Source organism: Schistocerca gregaria, chromosome 2, assembly GCF_023897955.1.
Source record: "Schistocerca gregaria isolate iqSchGreg1 chromosome 2, iqSchGreg1.2, whole genome shotgun sequence".
In the NCBI taxonomy this organism is placed as follows: Eukaryota; Metazoa; Arthropoda; class Insecta; order Orthoptera; family Acrididae; genus Schistocerca; species Schistocerca gregaria.
The window spans coordinates 172,617,445-172,637,418 of record NC_064921.1 but is presented as its reverse complement, the minus strand read 5'-3'; the positions used below and the strand labels follow the sequence as shown (position 1 = coordinate 172,637,418).

At 39.5% G+C, this 19,974-nt stretch overlaps 1 protein-coding gene across 1 annotated transcript in view; it reads right to left on the bottom strand.

Moving 5' to 3' along the window:
* Positions 1-310: 310 nt before the first annotated feature.
* Positions 311-19,974, bottom strand: part of LOC126336617 (COP9 signalosome complex subunit 6) — a 46,105-nt gene continuing 26,441 nt past the window's right edge. The window contains exons 2-6 of the mRNA XM_050000491.1: positions 14,777-14,908; positions 10,576-10,727; positions 10,301-10,463; positions 879-1,072; positions 311-734 (exon numbers count right to left, since the gene is read on the bottom strand). Of these exons, the coding sequence (XP_049856448.1) occupies positions 594-734; positions 879-1,072; positions 10,301-10,463; positions 10,576-10,727; positions 14,777-14,908 (782 nt within the window). The 3' untranslated portion in view covers positions 311-593. The remainder of the gene's footprint in view (positions 735-878; positions 1,073-10,300; positions 10,464-10,575; positions 10,728-14,776; positions 14,909-19,974) is intronic.

The following is a 19,974-nucleotide window of genomic DNA, read 5'->3' as shown; positions in this document are numbered from 1 at the left end:
GCTCAGGCAACAAATTTGCCAAGCAAATAGTCACAAAAGAGTTCCGAGCCCACAGGGGAGCTTTTCCATAGTTCAAACAATTACCTTGTACTTTAAACAAAACCTCATAACAACTCCTAATTCAAATAAAACATACCATCTCATTTACAGCAGATGCATTCTGCAGTTTACATACTCTAGTTCTACTATTATAAATAATATCAGTTTGAAACAATTCTTAAAATAATTATATTTCAACATAAAATTAAATCAGTTAACACACATGCTGCATTTGGAAAAAACTGAATAATAAAAGCAACATTAGAAAAAGTAACAGCAAAGAAGATTTAATTACACTTTCTGAATGTCACGCAAGTACGACAAAGTAGTTTCATAAGAAAAATACCTGACAGTTTTATTTCTGTAGCACAAAGCATATTTAACTTACTCATAATGGTTGTTTTTTTTATCACAAATACTTAAAATTAGGTTGATGACAAAAAATGAAGTATTGTATGACGCGTTGAACATTTCTTTTCAGTTAATAGCAAGGTGAACGACTTGCAAGGTTGTCACAGATGAAAAGTTCATTTTAAATAATTATTTTAAATCATTCAAAAAAATATGCCACGCATACGACGACCCATACCCTGTCGATCATAAAGTATATTAAACTTATTGACAAACTGGTTAATATCATTGCAGCCTTTGGTGATTGTTCCCAAATATGTCATAAGACCAACATCATTGCATTGCTGCAACAAAGAAAAATAATGTTAGATACACAAGTAAAAAATTTTAAAAATACAAAAAAAAATACAAGTCTACTTGTTTGGGACACTATCAGATTTTTGACAAATTTAGGTGCTCTAAAATAAAGCATTTTAAGTACAACTCACATTGTAAAAATCAGCACGGAATTGCGGACTTTGCAAAACAGGCAGACGATGGCTAAGGCTATTAGCTTCACGAAGGATTTCATGATTTCTGGGCAACTGCCCAGCCTGCACTGCTCGCACGTATTGCAAGACAAGCTTCACCCGACTGTGCAGCATCTTAATGGCTGAATGCTGTGCAGTGAGATGCTCTGCCACTGAAAGCAAACAAAATGAAGCTAACACTCATGTACAGCAACAATATATAAATAAAAAACAGTGCTGTTGGACTTTTATTTCATTTTGATGAAGCTGTATTTTATTTCCATGTTTCTCAAAAGTCCACATGTATAAAACATTCAAATGATCAAATCAAATGACAAAATACAGAAGATGATCAATGTCATATAAAATAACACACTACAACCTTCCGAAAAAATCATAATTTTACAAGTCATGTAGCAAGTAAACAGCTTCAGTTGATAACATGGTAATTAGTTTCTTCTAAGAGCGGAAAAGAACATACATATTATACATTAAAGCTCCCATCACATTTTCCTGTCTGGATGTGATGGCTAACCTAAGGAACTACTATAGAGTTTTCGATACAGTTTTCACTAACAGCTAGACCGATTCACGATGAGGATTAGTGTATATAATTTGTTACCGCTATGACGGACGTGTTGTCAAGTGATACCTGTGCAGTGCCAGGGTTGGTCACTACTGTAAATATAATTTCTGCAGCAATTTGTAACACATAGAATGTTTTTCAATGAAGCAGACATGGAAGAAATATATTTTTCAAATGACATTAAGGTTCTTTCTTCTGCATTGGATACAAAAAGAATCAGCCAGAAAAGTATAGGTATGCAAAGAAACAGTGTAGGTTGTCTAAAATTTAGGCCAAGATATCTATCATGTGTAGGAAATAAAACTGGTAAGAACTTTATCATTTTAAGTCACAGGCATTTCTTGTTCTGTCTTTACTAATTCCAGCTTAATACCGGAAACGTGGTTCAAAGCTACAAGCTAGATGGTTAGAAAAACAAATATAGAAAACAGCATTAAAGCAGCACTAGAGCTAAATGTAGGAGATTGTAAATATTACAGATGAATTAATTAATGTAATAAAATTAACAAATGGTTAAATGTATAATATTACCCCGTAAATTATTTAGTACGGGAGCATTATCAATAGCGTATTGGTATCTTGTTAGCTTAGGTAGGTAACTGTTAACATCAAATGTAATATTACCCTGTAATTGTTCTGCAAATTATTTAATGCTGGAGCATTTTCAAAAGTGTGTGGGTGTCTTGTTACCTGAGATAGGTAACTGTTACTATCAAATACTACCAACATTTTGTCCAGTAGCTACTAATCAGTAGGTGATATTTGCAACACGCATAAATAAGCTTTACTCCAGATTGATTTATATGGGGAAAGAGCTACCACAAGTGCAGATTTGCTGCCAATCATTACAAACATGTTCAACTACTGGATGGTCAATTTTGGAGTTAGCCAAAATTCTGCAGTGGCCATTCATGCAGACAGCCAACTGGTTAGTTCTCATACTAACATAGAGCACTGTACAATAAATGAAATTATTTGCATTTATGAATATGGACAACCACAGCAATGAACATTTGTGCCAGACCTAGATTTCCCACTGATCACAAATGGTCACTTTACCATTAGGCTACCCAAACACGACTCACAGCCAGACCCAAACTACCACTGGTTGTCCACCAGATACGGCTGTAGTCACTCCAGTACCTGTTCCTTCGGACAAGCATGCATGTCCAAAGGGACTCTGCATTGAACTTCTGAACAAGTTAGGCCTGCAATATTGCACTATACTATACTTCCAGTATGGCTGGTATGTGACATGGCTACCTTTGGCCCTATCTTTGACTGGATATGGAACATCTATGCACTGGTCCCTCAACAGATTGACACAGAAAGATCTCATGTGATTACTCGCAGATATTCTATGGATTTTTCTGGCCCTCAAAGGAGACACAACTACTGGTAAGAAGGTGATATGTTGAATGACTTATGAAAGAGGCGATGGGCTTCATGCCAGAAGGTTGCTGGAAATGACTGCAGACTATGGAAGCTAGACCACAGTCATATGGCATCTTGGTGTTGAGGGACACAGTGACAAGCCAACTTTCATATACACTCCCTTTACGTGGGTCAAAACATCGATAATTCAAACCTATATCTCTCCCTACTAGTTAACGAACTTTCTCTCTTTATAATACTCTCACAGCAAGACTCTCCACCTTTGCTGGACAGCATGTGCGATCTCTTATCTGCAGTCTCCCTTCCAACATCAAAGATACTAACCACCTTCCCCACTATCTTCTCACAACAGCTGTTCCACTACCACCACACTACTAGCTTGTCACTGTACATACACTCCTGGAAATTGAAATAAGAACACCGTGAATTCATTGTCCCAGGAAGGGGAAACTTTATTGACACATTCCTGGGGTCAGATACATCACATGATCACACTGACAGAACCACAGGCACATAGACACAGGCAACAGAGCATGCACAATGTCGGCACTAGTACAGTGTATATCCACCTTTCGCAGCAATGCAGGCTGCTATTCTCCCATGGAGACGATCGTAGAGATGCTCGATGTAGTCCTGTGGAACGGCTTGCATGCCATTTCCACCTGGCGCCTCAGTTGGACCAGCGTTCATGCTGGACGTGCAGACCGCATGAGACGACGCTTCATCCAGTCCCAAACATGCTCAATGGGGGACAGATCCGGAGATCTTGCTGGCCAGGGTAGTTGACTTACACCTTCTAGAGCACATTGGGTGGCACGGGATATATGCGGACATGCATTGTCCTGTTGGAACAGCAAGTTCCCTTGCCGGTCTAGGAATGGTAGAACGATGGGTTCGATGAAGGTTTGGATGTACCGTGCACTATTCAATGTCCCCTCAACGATCACCAGAGGTGTATGGCCAGTGTAGGAGATCGCTCCCCACACCATGATGCCGGGTGTTGGCCCTGTGTGCCTCGGTCGTATGCAGTCCTTATTGTGGCACTCACCTGCACGGCGCCAAACACACATACGACCATCATTGGCACCAAGGCAGAAGCGACTCTCATCGCTGAAGACGACACGTCTCCATTCGTCCCTCCATTCACGCCTGTCGCGACACCACTGGAGGCGGGCTGCACGATGTTGGGGCGTGAGCAGAAGACGGCCTAACGGTGTGCGGGACCGTAGCCCAGCTTCATGGAGACAGTTGCGAATGGTCCTCGCCGATACCCCAGGAGCAACAGTGTCCCTAATTTGCTGGTAAGTGGCGGTGCGGTCCCCTACGGCACTGCGTAGGATCCTACGGTCTTGGCGTGCATCTGTGCGTCGCTGCGGTCCGGTCCCAGGTCGACGGGCACGTGCACCTTCCGCCGACCACTGGCGACAACATCGATGTACTGTGGAGACCTCACGCCCCACGTGTTGAGCAATTCGGCGGTACGTCCACCCGGCCTCCCGCATGCCCACTATACGCCCTCGCTCAAAGTCCGTCAACTGCACATACGGTTCACGTCCACGCTGTCGCGGCATGCTACCAGTGTTAAAGACTGCGATGGAGCTCCGTATGCCACGGCAAACAGGCTGACACTGACAGCGGCGGTGCACAAATGCTGCACAGCTAGCGCCATTCGATGGCCAACACCGCGGTTCCTGGTGTGTCCGCTGTGCCGTGCGTGTGATCATTGCTTGTACAGCCCTCTCGCAGTATCCGGAGCAAGTATGGTGGGTCTGACACACTGGTGTCAATGTGTTCTTTTTTCATTTCCAGGAGTGTATTTTGTGAGCTAGGCACACAAGAGTTATCCTCGTACGCATAAGATGCGTGTCAAGAATGACAAATGATGAAAACCACATGCAATGGCTTTTAATGTGCGAATTAACAATATCACACTCATATGCACCTGATTATGGAGTACAGAATTTGGCAGGTCACTGGAAGACCTAAGTCAAATCAAGAACCCTGCAGTAGACAACATTTCCTCATAATTACTGAGATCCTTGGGAGAGCCAGCCATAACAAAACTATTCCACTTGGTGTGCAAGATATACTAATAAGCTTAAACATTATGACCAATGCCCACCACTAGATTGAATACTGCTTTGTGACATTATGGTCATGTGATCCAGTAAGAAGTGGAGCAGATATGAATAAGGAATCATTTTAGCAATGATACAGGCTGTAAATGGGGGAAAACCCTGCCATAATTGATTTTGACAAAGAGCAGACTGTTATGGCCCAGCACCTGTGAAAAAGTATCTTGAAAACAGTGAAGCTGATTAGCTGTTCACATGTTGCTGCTGCTGTTGTGAGCGACTGTGTAAAGTAGTTGAATGACTGTGAAACTGTGAGTACGCGACAAGCTGATGGACATCCGTATCTGCTCTGTAAAGCGGGATATGTGGCGATCTGTAGCAGATCTGGCAACAGAGTATAATGTTGATGCAGGCACAATGATCTCTAAGCACACCATTCAGTGCATATTATTGAAAATGGGGCTCCACAGCAGAAAGTTACTGTGTGTTCCCATTGAAGCCAATGACATTGTAATTGGGAATGGAATCACTGAGATCACAGTGAATCAACAGAAATGTGTCACCTAGCTGGATCTTCCATCTTGATAAACTACGTTAGTGTTAGTGTCCAGATATGCAATCATCCAGACAAATGTCTACTTCAAACATACATGACACGCATGCAGGATGACGGAGGCACTACTGGGCTATGGAGGGCAATCATATGGATGTTTGAGGGACGTGTGATAGTAATCTAAGTCACCATGACAGCCGTGGACTATGCTACCACTATCCCATGAACTGCCACGATCCCCATTTGAGGATAGACAAAAATATAGTATTTACTTCATCTTTACTGATTTACTTACTTTAAAAAAAAATTACATTCATTTTCCCAGATCGGGTAATCCAAAAATAACTGTAGATTGAAGAAAAATATTTTGGCAATTAATGGGTTATTGCAGATCATTGGCATCTCTTCATGCTTAACCTCTCAATAGTCACCAGTTGTCTAGTTTTTATTATTTGAATGGAAACTTAAAATCCCAAGTCTACTGCAACAAATCTTTAAAAAAATAAATTCTCTCTGCCATTTGTTTCAGCTCTGACAGGTACATGCATGGCTGCTAGTGAGCATCCAGTCCTACACTTAAAGCCAGTCTATTGTTATATGCTGAGATGGTTGCCACTAGATACAGTCTTGAATACTCAACAGCAAAGCACGCATTTTCAGCCCCAACCTGTATTATTACTATGCTACTGTATTGTATTCCAAAGACAAACTAAAATGTTATTAAATAAGTGGTCAAAAGGTTTTGGCTTATCAATGTATAGGGGACTGGCAAAATGGCCTCAGGCTTCAAGAAGATCATCATAATTCCAATTCCAATGAAGGTAAGTGCTAACATATGGATATTACCAAACTATTGGTTCAATAAGTCGTGGCTGGAAAACACTGGCATGAAATGTGTAAAGAGGAAGATGCTGATCTCAGGGAAGGTCAATAAGTGTAGTGCAGAATGTTGGGACACACAAGGCAATGTTGGCTAAAGAAAGATTTTTTCCTTTCTTTGGTCTTATCTGTTAAGATAATCCATAGGGCCAACATTGCCTTGTGTGTCCCAATGCTCACAACTACAGGGAGACAGGACTGGACTGAATGGAAGGTGACTAGGGAACACCTATTTCAATACCTGCAAGAGCTCCTTGACGGTATATCCTAGACGGGGTCTTGCATTGTTGTGGAGCAGAATGACTTCACGGTGAGTCTCCTGGCCATTTAGATGTGATGGTTTTGCAAGGGATCTTCAAGGTTTGTGAGCATTGATAAACATTCAGCATTATCCCACACTACAGGGAATTCAGTCAGAAGTGGGATCCCTTTTTTCAAAGAAAGGTGAGCATAACCTTTCTTGCACTTGTGTGGATAGCTTAGAACTGGTTGAGTGGCAATTGGCAGTGCATGCTTCCACCGGCGACTTCGTCCCTTTGACTCAGCTTTGAAGTGACAACAACGTCTTGTCTCCAGGCAACACTTATGATAGGCACTCATTTCCTTCATCAGTATAGCACTGCTTATGTTCATGGGAGTGTCCATTTGACAGGCTTCCTGTGCTGGTTGAAGATTGTGAGAAACCCAATGGTTGCACACTTTGCAAAATGTCAGTCTGTCCTTGATGATCAGACAAACACTTCCGACACTCAATCTGACCTCTGCTGCGATGACTGCTACCTTAAGTCAACAGTTTTGAATAATGAGGACATTCCCCTGCTGGACAATGGCATCGATAATGTGGTGTAGCATTCCAGACCAACTGGTCAACGGCACACCTCCCACCCTTCCCTGAATTGCTTGTGACACACCTTGGCCCCTGCAACTGATATGCAGTGCTCTCTGTGCCTTTCTTCAATGGGTTTCCATTCACTGCACTACTATTGCTATCAGAAAAACACTGAACACACTAGCGGCTGTTCTGATGCCTCCATTTCACTGTTTCCCACATGACTGCATGCAGGATGGTTAACACATCTACATGTTCGCTCTATCATATGGGTCTGCTCTCGTATCCCTTTAGCTGTGAGTAGGGGCCCTCAGCACTCCAGAGGTTTTTATTTTACAGCCTACAGTTTGTTTCTTTTTGAATGCACCTTATCTATTTGGAGAAAGCTTGTGGCAATGTTCTTTGGAATACACTCTTTGAAATTTTGATTGTAGCAGGGATAAAATACAGGAAGGAAAGGTTATCTACAACTTGTACAGAACCAAGATTGTCATTATAAGAGTCTAAGGACATAAAATGGAAGCAATATTGAGAACTGAGTAAGGCAGGGTTGTAGCTTAAGTCCGACCTTATTCAGTCTGTACACAGAGAATCAATACAGGAAACCAACAAGAAATTTGGAAAAGGAATTAACACTGAGGGGGAAGAAATAAAAAGAGGCTGATGACATTGTAATTTTGTCAGAGGCGGCAAAGGACTCAAACGAACAGTTCAGTGGAATGAAAAGTATCTTGAAAAGAGGTTATAAAAAGAACATCAACAAAATAAAACAAGAGTACAGGAATGTAGTCAAATTAAATCAGGTTGTGAAGTGGGATTAGATTCAGTAATGAAACAATGGAAGTAGTAGGTGAATTGCGCTATTTGGGCATAAACGTAACTGATGGCAGAAGTGAAAAGAATATAAAATGCAGACTGGAAACAACACAAAAAATTCTTTAACATCAAACATAAATTTAACTGTCTGGAAGTCTTTACTGAAGGTATTTTTGTGGAGTGCAGTCTTGTATGGAAGTGAAACAGTTTTGGGAAAAAAAAAAAAAAAAAAAAAAAAAAAAAAAAAAAAAAGAGAATAGAAGGTTCTCAGACTTAGTGTTACAGAAGAATTTTGATTACATGGGTAGACCGAATCACTAATGAGGAGGTACTGAACTGAAGTGGAGAGAAAAGAAATTTGTGGAATAACTTCCCTGAAAAAAGATTAGTTAATAGGACTTGCCCTTAGACATCAGGACTCATTGATTTGGTAATGTAGCAAAGCATGGAAAAAGAAAACTGTAAAAAGAGCACAGTGTGAATATCTTGAAGTGCCAAGGAAGCTGATGTAGGTGTGCATATTCAAATACAGAGATATGTAAACCGGTAGAATATTGCACTGTGGTCGGCAATGCCGATATGAGACAAGTGTTTGGCGCGGTTGTTAGCTCGCTTACTGCTAGTACAATGGCAGGTTTCAAAATTTAAGTGAGTTTGAATGTGGTGCTATAGTCGGCGCACGAGCGATGGGACACCATCTCCAAAGTAGCGATGAAGTGGGGATCTTGCCGTATGACCATTTAATGCTGGGCCATCAACAAGTGTCAGCATGCTAACCATTCAACGAAACATCATCGATATGGGCTTCTGGAACTGAAGCCCCACTCGTTGCCTGGCAGGACAAACCTCATTTCAAATTGTATCAAGCGAGTTTACATGTATGGGCATGGAGACAACCTCGTGGATCCATGGACCCTGCATGTCAGCAGGGTACTGTTCAAGCTGGTGGAAGCTCTGTAAAGGTGTGGGACATTCAGTTGGAATGATATGGAACCCCCATTATGTCTAGATACGATTTTGACAGGTGATACGTACATAAGCATCCTGTCTGATCATCTGCATCCTTTCATGTCCACTGTGCATTCCGATGGACTTGCGCAATTCCAGCAGGACAATGTGACATCCCACATGTCCAAGATTACTACAGAGTGGCTCCAGGGACACACTTCTGAGTTTAAATACTTTCGCTGGCCACCAAACTCCTCAGACATGAATATTATTGGGCACATCTGAGATGCCTTGCAACATGCTGTTCAGAAGAGATCTCCATCCCCTCCTACTCTTACAGATTTATGGACAGCACTGCTCGATTCATTTCCTCCAGCAGTACTTCAGACATTAGTCAAGCCCATACCATGTCTTGTTGCAGCGCTTCTGTGTACTTGCACGAGCACTACACGATATTAGGCAGGTGTACCCGTTTCTTTGGCTCTTCATTGTAGTAAGCAGGTTCAAATGGGTGTAGGTTGTGCTAGTTAAGCACACATGAAGAGGCTTTCCTACAATAAACTAGCACGGAGAACTGTATCAAACTATTCTTTGCACTGAAGACCATGATGGCAGCAGCAGCAACAACACATGGACCACCTTCACGGTAACGTCTGTACTGTGCACCAGCACAATGGCAGCAGAGCCCACTGATTGAATTATGTAATTGGAAGACTTGGCAAGAGAAGAACAAATGGCAGCAAACATTCCCAATCCTCACATAATGTGCAAATATTCCAAGATTATATTCATAGCATCCTGTGCAGTGAGGTCATACAATGGTAATGTTGGTGATATCATGTCCTTCAGATAGGGATACAGCTCAGCAACTTGACTGGTGCCATTTGAGACATGTAGACTGTGTACCTACACTGTCTGCTCTTGAGGAGCATTACTCATACCTCGAGTGTAAAGGTGCCGATTTGGAAAGTAAATAAATCTTCCAAATAGAATGAGTCATATGATTTTTTATTAGTCATGCCACACAAATTTTATTTCCTCAACTATTAGATAAGCAACGCAATGGAGAAAAAAGGGCAGAAGCAATTTCACTTTAAGACTACATCCCACTCCAGCACAAAGTGAAATTTTTATCAGCTAGGTTGATTAACTTGCAGAATCAAATGGATTACACTCTGAGCTGCAAAATGCATAAAAATTTATAATTTAAAATCTGAGAAGTTATTCAACTGAACAAACAGCTTCATTTTAATGAAGCGAAGTAGGATTTTTGAAAGATGTTGCTGTCATAAATATTAACCTAAAAACTCCTTATCTTACCTAATGAGCTTTCACCAGCCTCATTAGTTGACATTCTAGCCACGTGATCAACACCAATCCTTTCTGCTTCCTCTGTAGCCAACGTATAATGCAACTCCACAAAGAGCATAGTGGCTTCACCACCTACCAGATCTATGACTGACTCATACATCGCAACTGGAAGCTGCAAATAAATAAAGATGATAAAGGCAACCTTGATACATTATTAACAGTACAATTCTTAATCATAAATTAAAAAAAAAAATGCATTTTAACCAAAGAGTGACCAGACTTACGTCACTGTGCCTAGCTTGTGGGTTTAACTTTAGCAGTACAGGACTTTCATTAATCTGACAAATCTGCTTGTGAATCTTGATATCCTTATCATCTGGTTGATCACCAGTTGTATACCATCCCAAGAAGTCCATATCACTGAATACCTGTTTAACTGATCAAAATGTTTGAAATTTGTAATGAAAATGCTCAAAATATTAGAATTCTAAAACTTATCTAAAACCATAATACTGTGGCACACTATGGAAAAATTAAAACTGTATGTGATTACTTTTTTTATATAATGTAGATGTAACTAAACAAAGATGATAATATGTTAAATAGAGAAATCAGCACACTCATTTATTTATAAAAATGATTATTCAGAATGCCACGAAACCAGCAGCAGCTGTTAGGTTGTGTGTGTGTGTGTGTGTGTGTGTGTGTGTGTGTGTGTGTGTGTGTGTGAGAGAGAGAGAGAGAGAGAGAGAGAGAGAGAGAGAGAGAGGGAGGGAGAGAGAGAGAAGAAAAAACTGGTACACATACCAGCAACTTCCCTTTAAACTACTACAAGAGTTTTGTGACTTCACAGATGGGAGTGCTGTGTTATTGGCACATATTTTGCGGAAACTCAATCAGTGATTATTATTCCAAAAATGTAAAATTTTCACTCCATGAATTTTCAGATTGATGCCATACAACATAACAATATTACTGCTAGAATAGTTGCATTTTGTTAGCAAACTATGACAGAAGTTATATACACAACTGTAATTGTTGTGGGATCACAGTCTTGTAAAAATTCTGTGAAAGACTTCATTTTGCCATTAGCTATACATTTATTAAAATCCACTATTGCAATTTCAACCTTTTGGTCATTTTTAAGTGGGTAACAGTTGCTGTATGCACAGCAGCAGTATGGTGTGTTAGTTATGTATGCAGTGGCACAAGCTTTATGTCATGTGCTCTTATCCAGTCTGTCATACAATGATGGTGTATGTAACTATGATTGACATAAGGACTAGAGTCTCATGTCATTTTTATTTATTTTACTGCTGACTACAGCTGTGATTACACTGCCTGTTACCCACTTGAGAGTTACCAAAAGATTGAAATTGCAATTGCAGATTGTAAATAAAAGTACAGAAAATGGTGAAAATTAAGTCTATTTTTGAAAGTTATCAGTCAATTACTGACTATGTCAATAAACAACTTAGTCATGTTTATACAACTGATCACTGCAGTCTGTGGATGAGTCCCATGCTTTGTAACAACAACCTCAGTATTTGATGTTGCTGAGCAAAGGTCATACAATAATTTTTAAATGAACACACCGGCATTTGACTGTAATAGTTTTTGAGGAACAGTTTGCAAAAACTGAGTGGGTTTGCCTAAATATGTGACAAGAAAAACTGAATAAAAGTGCAGAAACAGTAACATACACAGCAGATGGCAGTATTATGTTTATGAATTGGAAAGGAACACATGAGGCAATACTGACCCTATGACGTATCTTAGAAGATAGATTAAGGAAAGGCAAACCTACGTTTCTAGCATTTGTAGACTTAAAGAAAGCTTTTGACAATGTTGACTGGAATACTCTCTTTCAAATTCTAAAGGTGGCAAGGGTAAAATACAGGGAGCGAAAGGCTATTTACAATTTGTACAGAAACCAGATGGCAATTATAAGGGTCGAGGGGCATGAAATGGAAGCAGTGGTTGGGAAGGTGGTGAGACAGGGTTGTAGTCTCTCCCCGATGTTATTCAATCTGTATATTGAGCAAGCAGTAAAGGAAACAAAAGAAAAATTCAGAGTAGGTATTAAAATCCATGGAGAAGAAATTAAAACTTTAAGGTTCGCCGATGAATTGTAATTCTATCAGAGACAGCAAAGGACTTCGAAGAGCAGTTGAACGGAATGGACAGTGTCTTGGAAGGAGGATATAAGATTAACATCAACAAAAGCAAAATGAGGATAATGGAATGTAGTCGAATTAAGTCGGATGATGCTGAGGGAATTAGATTAGTATATGAGATACTTAAAGTAGTAAAGGAGTTTTGCTATTTGGGGAGCAAAATAACTGACGATGGTCGAAGTAGAGAAATTTGTTAACATAGAGTATAGATTTAAGTGTCAGGAAGTCATTTCTGAAAGCATTTGTATGGAGTGTAGCCATGTATGGAAGTGAAACATGGACAATAAATAGTTTGGACAAGAAGAGAATAGAAGTTTTTGAAATGTGGTGCTACAGAAGAATGCTGAAGATTAGATGGGTAGATCATGTAACTAATGAGGTGGTACCAAATAGAATTGGGGAGAAGAGGAATGTGTGGCACAACTTGACTAGAAGAAGGGATTGGTTGATAGGACATGTTTCGAGGCATCAAAGGATCACCAATTTAGTACCGAAGGACAGTGAGGAGAGTGAAAATTGTAGAGGGAGACCAAGAGGTGAATACACTAAGCAGATTCAGAAGGATGTATATTGCAGTAGATACTTTGAGATGAAGAAGCTTGCACAGGATAGAGTAGCATGGAGAGCTGCATCAAACCAGTCTCTCGACTGGAGACAACAACAACAACACACAAAAAATACACAGTTATTACAAATCCATAATCACATAGCAGAGGAGCTTGGGGATGGGAATGATAAACTAAGCTATCAAATTAATGGAGGAAAGAGAGGGATTGGTGTTCAAAGTTAAATTAACGACAAGATCAGAGAGAGAGAGAGAGAGAGAGAGAGAGAGAGAGAGAGAGAGAGAGAGAGAGAGAGAGAGAGAGAGAGAGAGCACAAGCTCAGAACTCAACAAGGATAGGAAGCAAACCCACCAATTTCTTTACAGAGAACTCATCACGGAATTTTTCTTAAGCAGTTTATGGGAACCACAGAAAATCTAAATCTTCAAAGGTAAACAGGAATTTGAATCCAAATTATTGGTAGAACAATCCAGTATTCACCTCAACTAATTTGAGGAAACTGCAGAAAACGAAAAGCTGAATGAAAGGCAAGGTTAAACACAGCTCCCCCATACAGTGCAGGCACTGGGCCATTATTGCCAAGGACTTTCTGTTTAATACACTGCACCAGGAAATGGATACCTCCTCTAAAGTTATGTGAACATCCAACACTTATCAAATTACTATGGCATGAGTACTATACTGAAATACACAATTTGTAAGGAAATGGTCATCTTTACGTTTGTGCTTTGTAAATAAAAAAATGTGTTCTCTTGCTACACTGTATTTCATTTCTCCCAGGCATGTTTCACCTTTTTTCACTTTAAGGCACCATCAGTGGAATAGTTGTTAGCTTTTATGCCTTATTGATGATGCCTTAAAAGTGAAAAAAAGGCAAAAATGCCTGGGAGAAATAAAATACAATGCAACAAGAGAAGGAATTTTTTATTTACGAAACAAATATTTCTGTGGTTGCTGTAGAGGATGACCAAACAAAAAAAACTCATTATTTACTTTTATGCTTGAAAACTGCAAGAGTCCCCTAAGCAATGTTACACTAGCCAATCTGTAGCCAGAATGTAAACCATAATCTTCTGGAAATGTTTCAGACACCACAGGAATTGTTCATTTGCTTCAGAGTAGAAGCAGTATATTATCACCCCACAATAACAGAATGCATTACACCACTCTAGGTGTTTTAAATTGCTTCTTCTACACTCTTAGAATTATAAAATCACCTTAAGCAATGGATGCTAGCAGTAAGCACCTTATACACTGGTCAAGACTTAGATGACAATGATTGGGTCAATTTTACGAACATTTCATGTCGACGATGATGTGATAATTCCCTTCATGAACCCCAAACATGATTCCAGCTTGCCAGCAATGTAATAACCTTTTTCATAGCACAAGGAACCCATGAACTTGATTGATGAGCATTCTAGAGAAATTCAATGCAGAAAGCACCATGGGAACTTATAGTAAATGGTGAATATAACTTCACATCAAATGGTTCAAATGGCTTTGAGCAGTATGGGACTTAACTGCTGCGGTCATCAGTCCCCTAGAACTCAGAACTACTTAAACCTAACTAACCTAAGGACATCACACACATCCATGCCCGAGGCAGGATTCGAACCTGCGACCGTAGCGGTCGCACGGTTCCAGACTGTAGCGCCTAGAACTGCTCGGCCACAACTTCACATCAAACAATAAACACAATTACTGTATTATTCAGTCAAAATATAACAAAGATTACTTACACTGTTCTTCCTTTGTATTGTAATAATCTCTATCAATTATTATGTCTCCTGCAATGACACTGAACAGAAGTTCAAAGGAGTTCATAATTTCTAAATTACGTCCCTTCTGTTTACCAATCAGAGCACCAATAACTGTAAAAAGCAAATAAAGTTAGAACACAAGTTCTAAATAAGACAACCAGTTAAAAGAACACAAATATCCATGTATTATCACAGATACAACCACTATTTGTGTTCATCTTAACAGGAAGAACTATTGCCAGTAGTAGAAAGTATTATTTTTAATCTAGCACCCTAAGTGTGCAATGAAACCGACAAAGCCAGTTTCTACAAACACACAAACAATAATATTTATTTTTACATTAATAAAATTAAGAATTTTGACTTCACAAAATATGTCCAAATCTGTTCCAATGACAGAGTAATCAAATTGTTCCAAGGACACATTTTGCAACTTTAGACACACATGATCTACTGAATTTAAATACATCTACACGGTAGTGTGAATTAGCACTTTGCATCTTTATGACAGCAGTGATGTGTCAGCAAGATTCTAAAGGGGATCCACACTGATACAGACTTTCTAGCTGCTGTCCCAAGCTCACACAGTTCAGGTTCCACATGTGCTTCAGAGGCTTGAGGTCATTTTAAATAGGCGATCACACAATCACTCAAGTCCATGGAGCAGTTATCAAACCATACCAAGAATTGGAGATCAATCGAGTGATGCCTTTTCCTACAGAAAGTAAAACAGACCTATTGATGAACAAATGGATGCATGTAATCAAACTCTATGTCCAAATCTATTCCACAACTGAGATATGATAGCACATTTATCATTGTCTCCATTTCATTCTGTGTAAACCCCCCTGCCCCATCCACATGAGAACACTTCAACCATCAGCCAGAATAGTGTGTTGTCAGTAACCAGGATGTGGTTTTTAAAGCAATCCTTTTCTGCAATTAGTATGCACTAACGAATGACACAATTCTTCAGTCTAAGTGGCCTCATATATTGTGTTTTGGACATCTAATGGCAGTGTTCCTTCCTCCATCTTGAACTCTGGCCAGGAAGAAGAGGTAAGAGGTACCTAAGTTGTAAGTCGGCAGCAGCTTCTGTATGCCATAAGGGGGGGGGGGGGGGGAGGGGGGAAGGGAGGAGGAATTAGTTGGGTAGTTCTGCGCACTGGTTGTTATTATCCAGCATTGAATTGGAAAGTAAATCGCTTCGCAGTGTTACAGACTGAGATAGTCACCTCGAACCACCCCATACATCATGGAGACTAAAGTACTCTTTTTTTCAACACAGAAGCTAAATCTAATTCGGCAGTTCATCGTTTCTCCATGAATCTATACTACATCCACTATGTAATTTCCAAAATTCCAGATTGCTCCTTGCATAAAAAAGTAAATGGACTACCTCCCCAATTAGTGCACTATCCCATGGAAGTAATTTGAACTTCCAGGTTGCACAATGGCTGCAGATGCTGGTAGTTTGCGCATGTAAATGATTAAGGTAAAGTGCCTTTTCCTCAAGGATCAGCCCCATCATCAGAATGCATTCAGGAATCATTTATGCATTTGCAGGACAAACAAATGTATTCAATAGTTTCGTCTATTTTGTTTAATTTACATTGTCCAAATGTTTTCAAGTGTTACAGAATGTCTTCAATAAGTGGACAGTAAAGGGTCACATGATTAAATCTATAGCTTTCAGATGAGATGAATACAGGCACTGCAGGAATGAGTGGGCAGATCCTAGGTTTTTTGTTCAAAAAATTTAAATAAAGAAGTAAACTCACAGTACAATTGGATTCTTCATCCATTTGTTTTTGTACCTGCCAATCCTAATAATTGCTGTGATGCATTTTTTCACTATTTTATCAACATGACTATCTTCATATAAAACTATGATGTAGCACTGTTTTCATAACAACATTCTACAATAGATGTTGAATTAAGGTGTGTCATTCCCACTTCATACGCCCACACAAATCTTAAAATCCTGTAGAAGTTTAAATTCTGGTACTCTACAACAGCATCCCAAGAGACTGATGTTTGATGATGTCTGCTCATAAAACCTATCACAATAACTAAGCAGAAATATTTTCCTACCTTTCTTAACACTCCCTGTAACACTATAGATATTAAGGCAGTAACAGCCTTAAGGTCACTGACTGCCTCCTCCACACTGAACTGAATCGAAAAGTTTTGAGTCTCTGACTTACCAGGAGGTGAAAGGTGATTTTCTCTTGAGGGGACACACTAATTAATTGCTCACAGTAATTTTAAAGTGCTTGTATATTTTTTCCTTACTGCTAGAGAACTGTAAGCTAATAAATCTAATCGGTTCATACCCCATTTATAGCACATAAGGAGCCAGGTGGTAAGATAATGACAAGAAGTGGGGCACACTGGTACTGCCACAAATTGCTTCATGCATGTTCCTATTCTCCTTAACTGAAAATTCTTGCTTCCACTTTAATACTTGCCATGTTTCATTTGAGATTATCTCCTGCTTTCTTCATACCACATTTTTTGCTGTTTAGCAAAGTATGTTTGTTAAATAACTGTGAATTCTGTCTATGCTATAATCTTCATTTCCTATAACATACTATTCTGAAATAAATTCTCATTGTGTAAATATCTGATTTTCTACCTAAGAAGTTTATTTCTTCCTAGCTTTATATGTTTACAGTCACTTGAATATTCAACACGTTTAGACATGTCATAGGCTGTACAATTCCTTTATTATTTGGCGAATTCAGTTAGTTTTCTTTGTAATTCTATTTGTTTCTTGGCCGCTTTGTGCAACTTCTGTAATTTTTGGTTATTGTAACCATAGTGTCCCACAGAAGAATTCTTCAATTTTTGTCCCCTCTTTTTGCATGCTGGCACTATCATCTTGTAGTGGAATTTATCAGCATGTATGCATTTCACAAACTTTTTGCAGAGTTATTCCATTTCCTTATTAGAAAACAAGCACTTTGGTGCTTAGACTTTAATGACTTCCATAGATTATCTTGTGTTCTTTTTAAACCATATATTGTTATGTTCCTTCACTATCTGTAATTTTGTTTTAACCAGCGGAAAAATGCTGTTTTTGGAGCACAAAAAGACTAATATGTTTCTCTTTAAAAAGGACTGACAAAAAAATGAGGAACCAGCTGCCTATAACCCCATTCCACCTTCCTCTCCAAATATTTTAGTTGTTGTTGTGGTCTTCAGTCCTGAGACTGGTTTGATGCAGCTCTCCATGCTACTCTATCTTGTGCAAGCTTCTTCATCTCCCAGTACCTACTGCAACCTACATCCTTCTGAATTTGCTTAGAGTATTCATCTCTTGGTCTGCCTCTATGATTTTTACCCTCCACGCTGCCCTCTAACACTAAATTGGTGATCCCTTGATGCCTCAGAATATGTCCTACCAACCGATCCCTTCTTCTGGTCAAGTTGTACCACAAACATCTCTTCTCCCCAATCCTGTTCAATACATCCTCATTAGTTATGCGATCTACCCATCTAATCTTCAGCATTCTTCTGTAGCACCACATTTCGAAAGCTTATATTCTCTTCTTGTCCAAACTATTTATCGTCCACGTTTAACTTCCATACATGGATACACTCCATACAAATACGTTCAGAAATGACTTCCTGACACTTAAATCTATACTCATTGTTAACAAACTTCTCTTCTTCAGAAACGCTTTTCTTGCCATTGCCAGTCTACATTTTATATCCTCTCTACTTCGACCATCATCAGTTATTTTGCTCCCCAAATAGCAAAACTCCTTTACTACTTTAAGTGTCTCATTTCCTAATCTAATTCCCTCAGCATCACCCGATTTAATTTGACTACATTCCATTATCCTTGTTTTGCTTTTGTTGTGTTCATCTTATATCCTCCTTTCAAGACACTATCCATTCCGTTCAACTGCTCTTCCAAGTCCTTTGCTGTCTCTGATAGAATTACAATTCATCGGCGAACCTTAAAGTTTTAATTTCTTCTCCATGGATTTTAATACCTACTCTGAATTTTTCTTTTGTTTCCTTTACTGCTTGCTCAATATACAGATTGAATAACATCGGGGAGAGACTACAACCCTGTCTCACCACCTTCCCAACCACTGCTTCCCTTGCATGTCCCTTGACTCTTATAACTGCCATCTGGTTTCTGTGCAAATTGTAAATAGCCATTCGCTCCCTGTATTTTACCCCTGCTACCTTCAGAATTTGAAAGAGAGTATTCCAATCAACATTGTCAAAAGCTTTCTCTAAGTCTAAAAATGCTAGAATTGTAGGTTTGCCCTTCCTTAATCTAGCTTGTAAGATAAGTCGTAAGGTCAGTATTGCCTCACGTGTTCTAACATTTCTACGGAATCCAAACTGATCTTCCCCGACGTCGGCTTCTACTAGTTTTTCCATTCATCTGTAAAGAATTAGCGTTAGTATTTTGCAGCTGTGACTTATTAAACTGATAGTTCGGTAATTTTCACAACTGTCAACACCTGCTTTCTTTGGGATTGGAATTATTATATTCTTCTTGAAGTCTGAGGGTATTTCGCCTGTCTCATACATCTTGCTCACCAGATGGTAGAGTTTTGTCAGGACTGGCTCTCCCAAGGCTGTCAGTAGTTCTAATGGAATGTTGTCTACTCCCGGGACCTTGTTTCGACTCAGGTCTTTCAGTGCTCTGTCAAACTCTTCATGCAGTATCTTATCTCCCATTTCGTCTTCATCTACATCCTCTTCCATTTCCATAATATTGTCCTCAAGTACATCGCCCTTGTATAGACCCTCTATATACTCCTTACACCTTTTCTGCTTTCCCTTCTTTGCTTAGAACTGGGTTTCTACCTGAGCCCTTGATGTTCATTCAAGTGGTTCTCTTATCTCCAAAGGTCTATTTAATTTTCCTGTAGGCAGTATCTACCTTACCCCCTAGTGAGATAAACCTCTACATCCTTACATTTGTCCTCTAGCCATCCCTGCTTAGCCATTTTGCACTTCCTGTCGATTTCATTTTTGAGACGTTTGTATTCCCTTTTTGCCTGCTTCATTTACTGCATTTATATATTTTCTCCTTTCATCAATTAAGTTCAATATTTCTTCTGTTACCCAAGGATTTCTACTAGCCCTCATCTTTTTACCTACTTGATCCTCTGCTGCCTTCACTACTTCATCCCTCAAAGCTACCC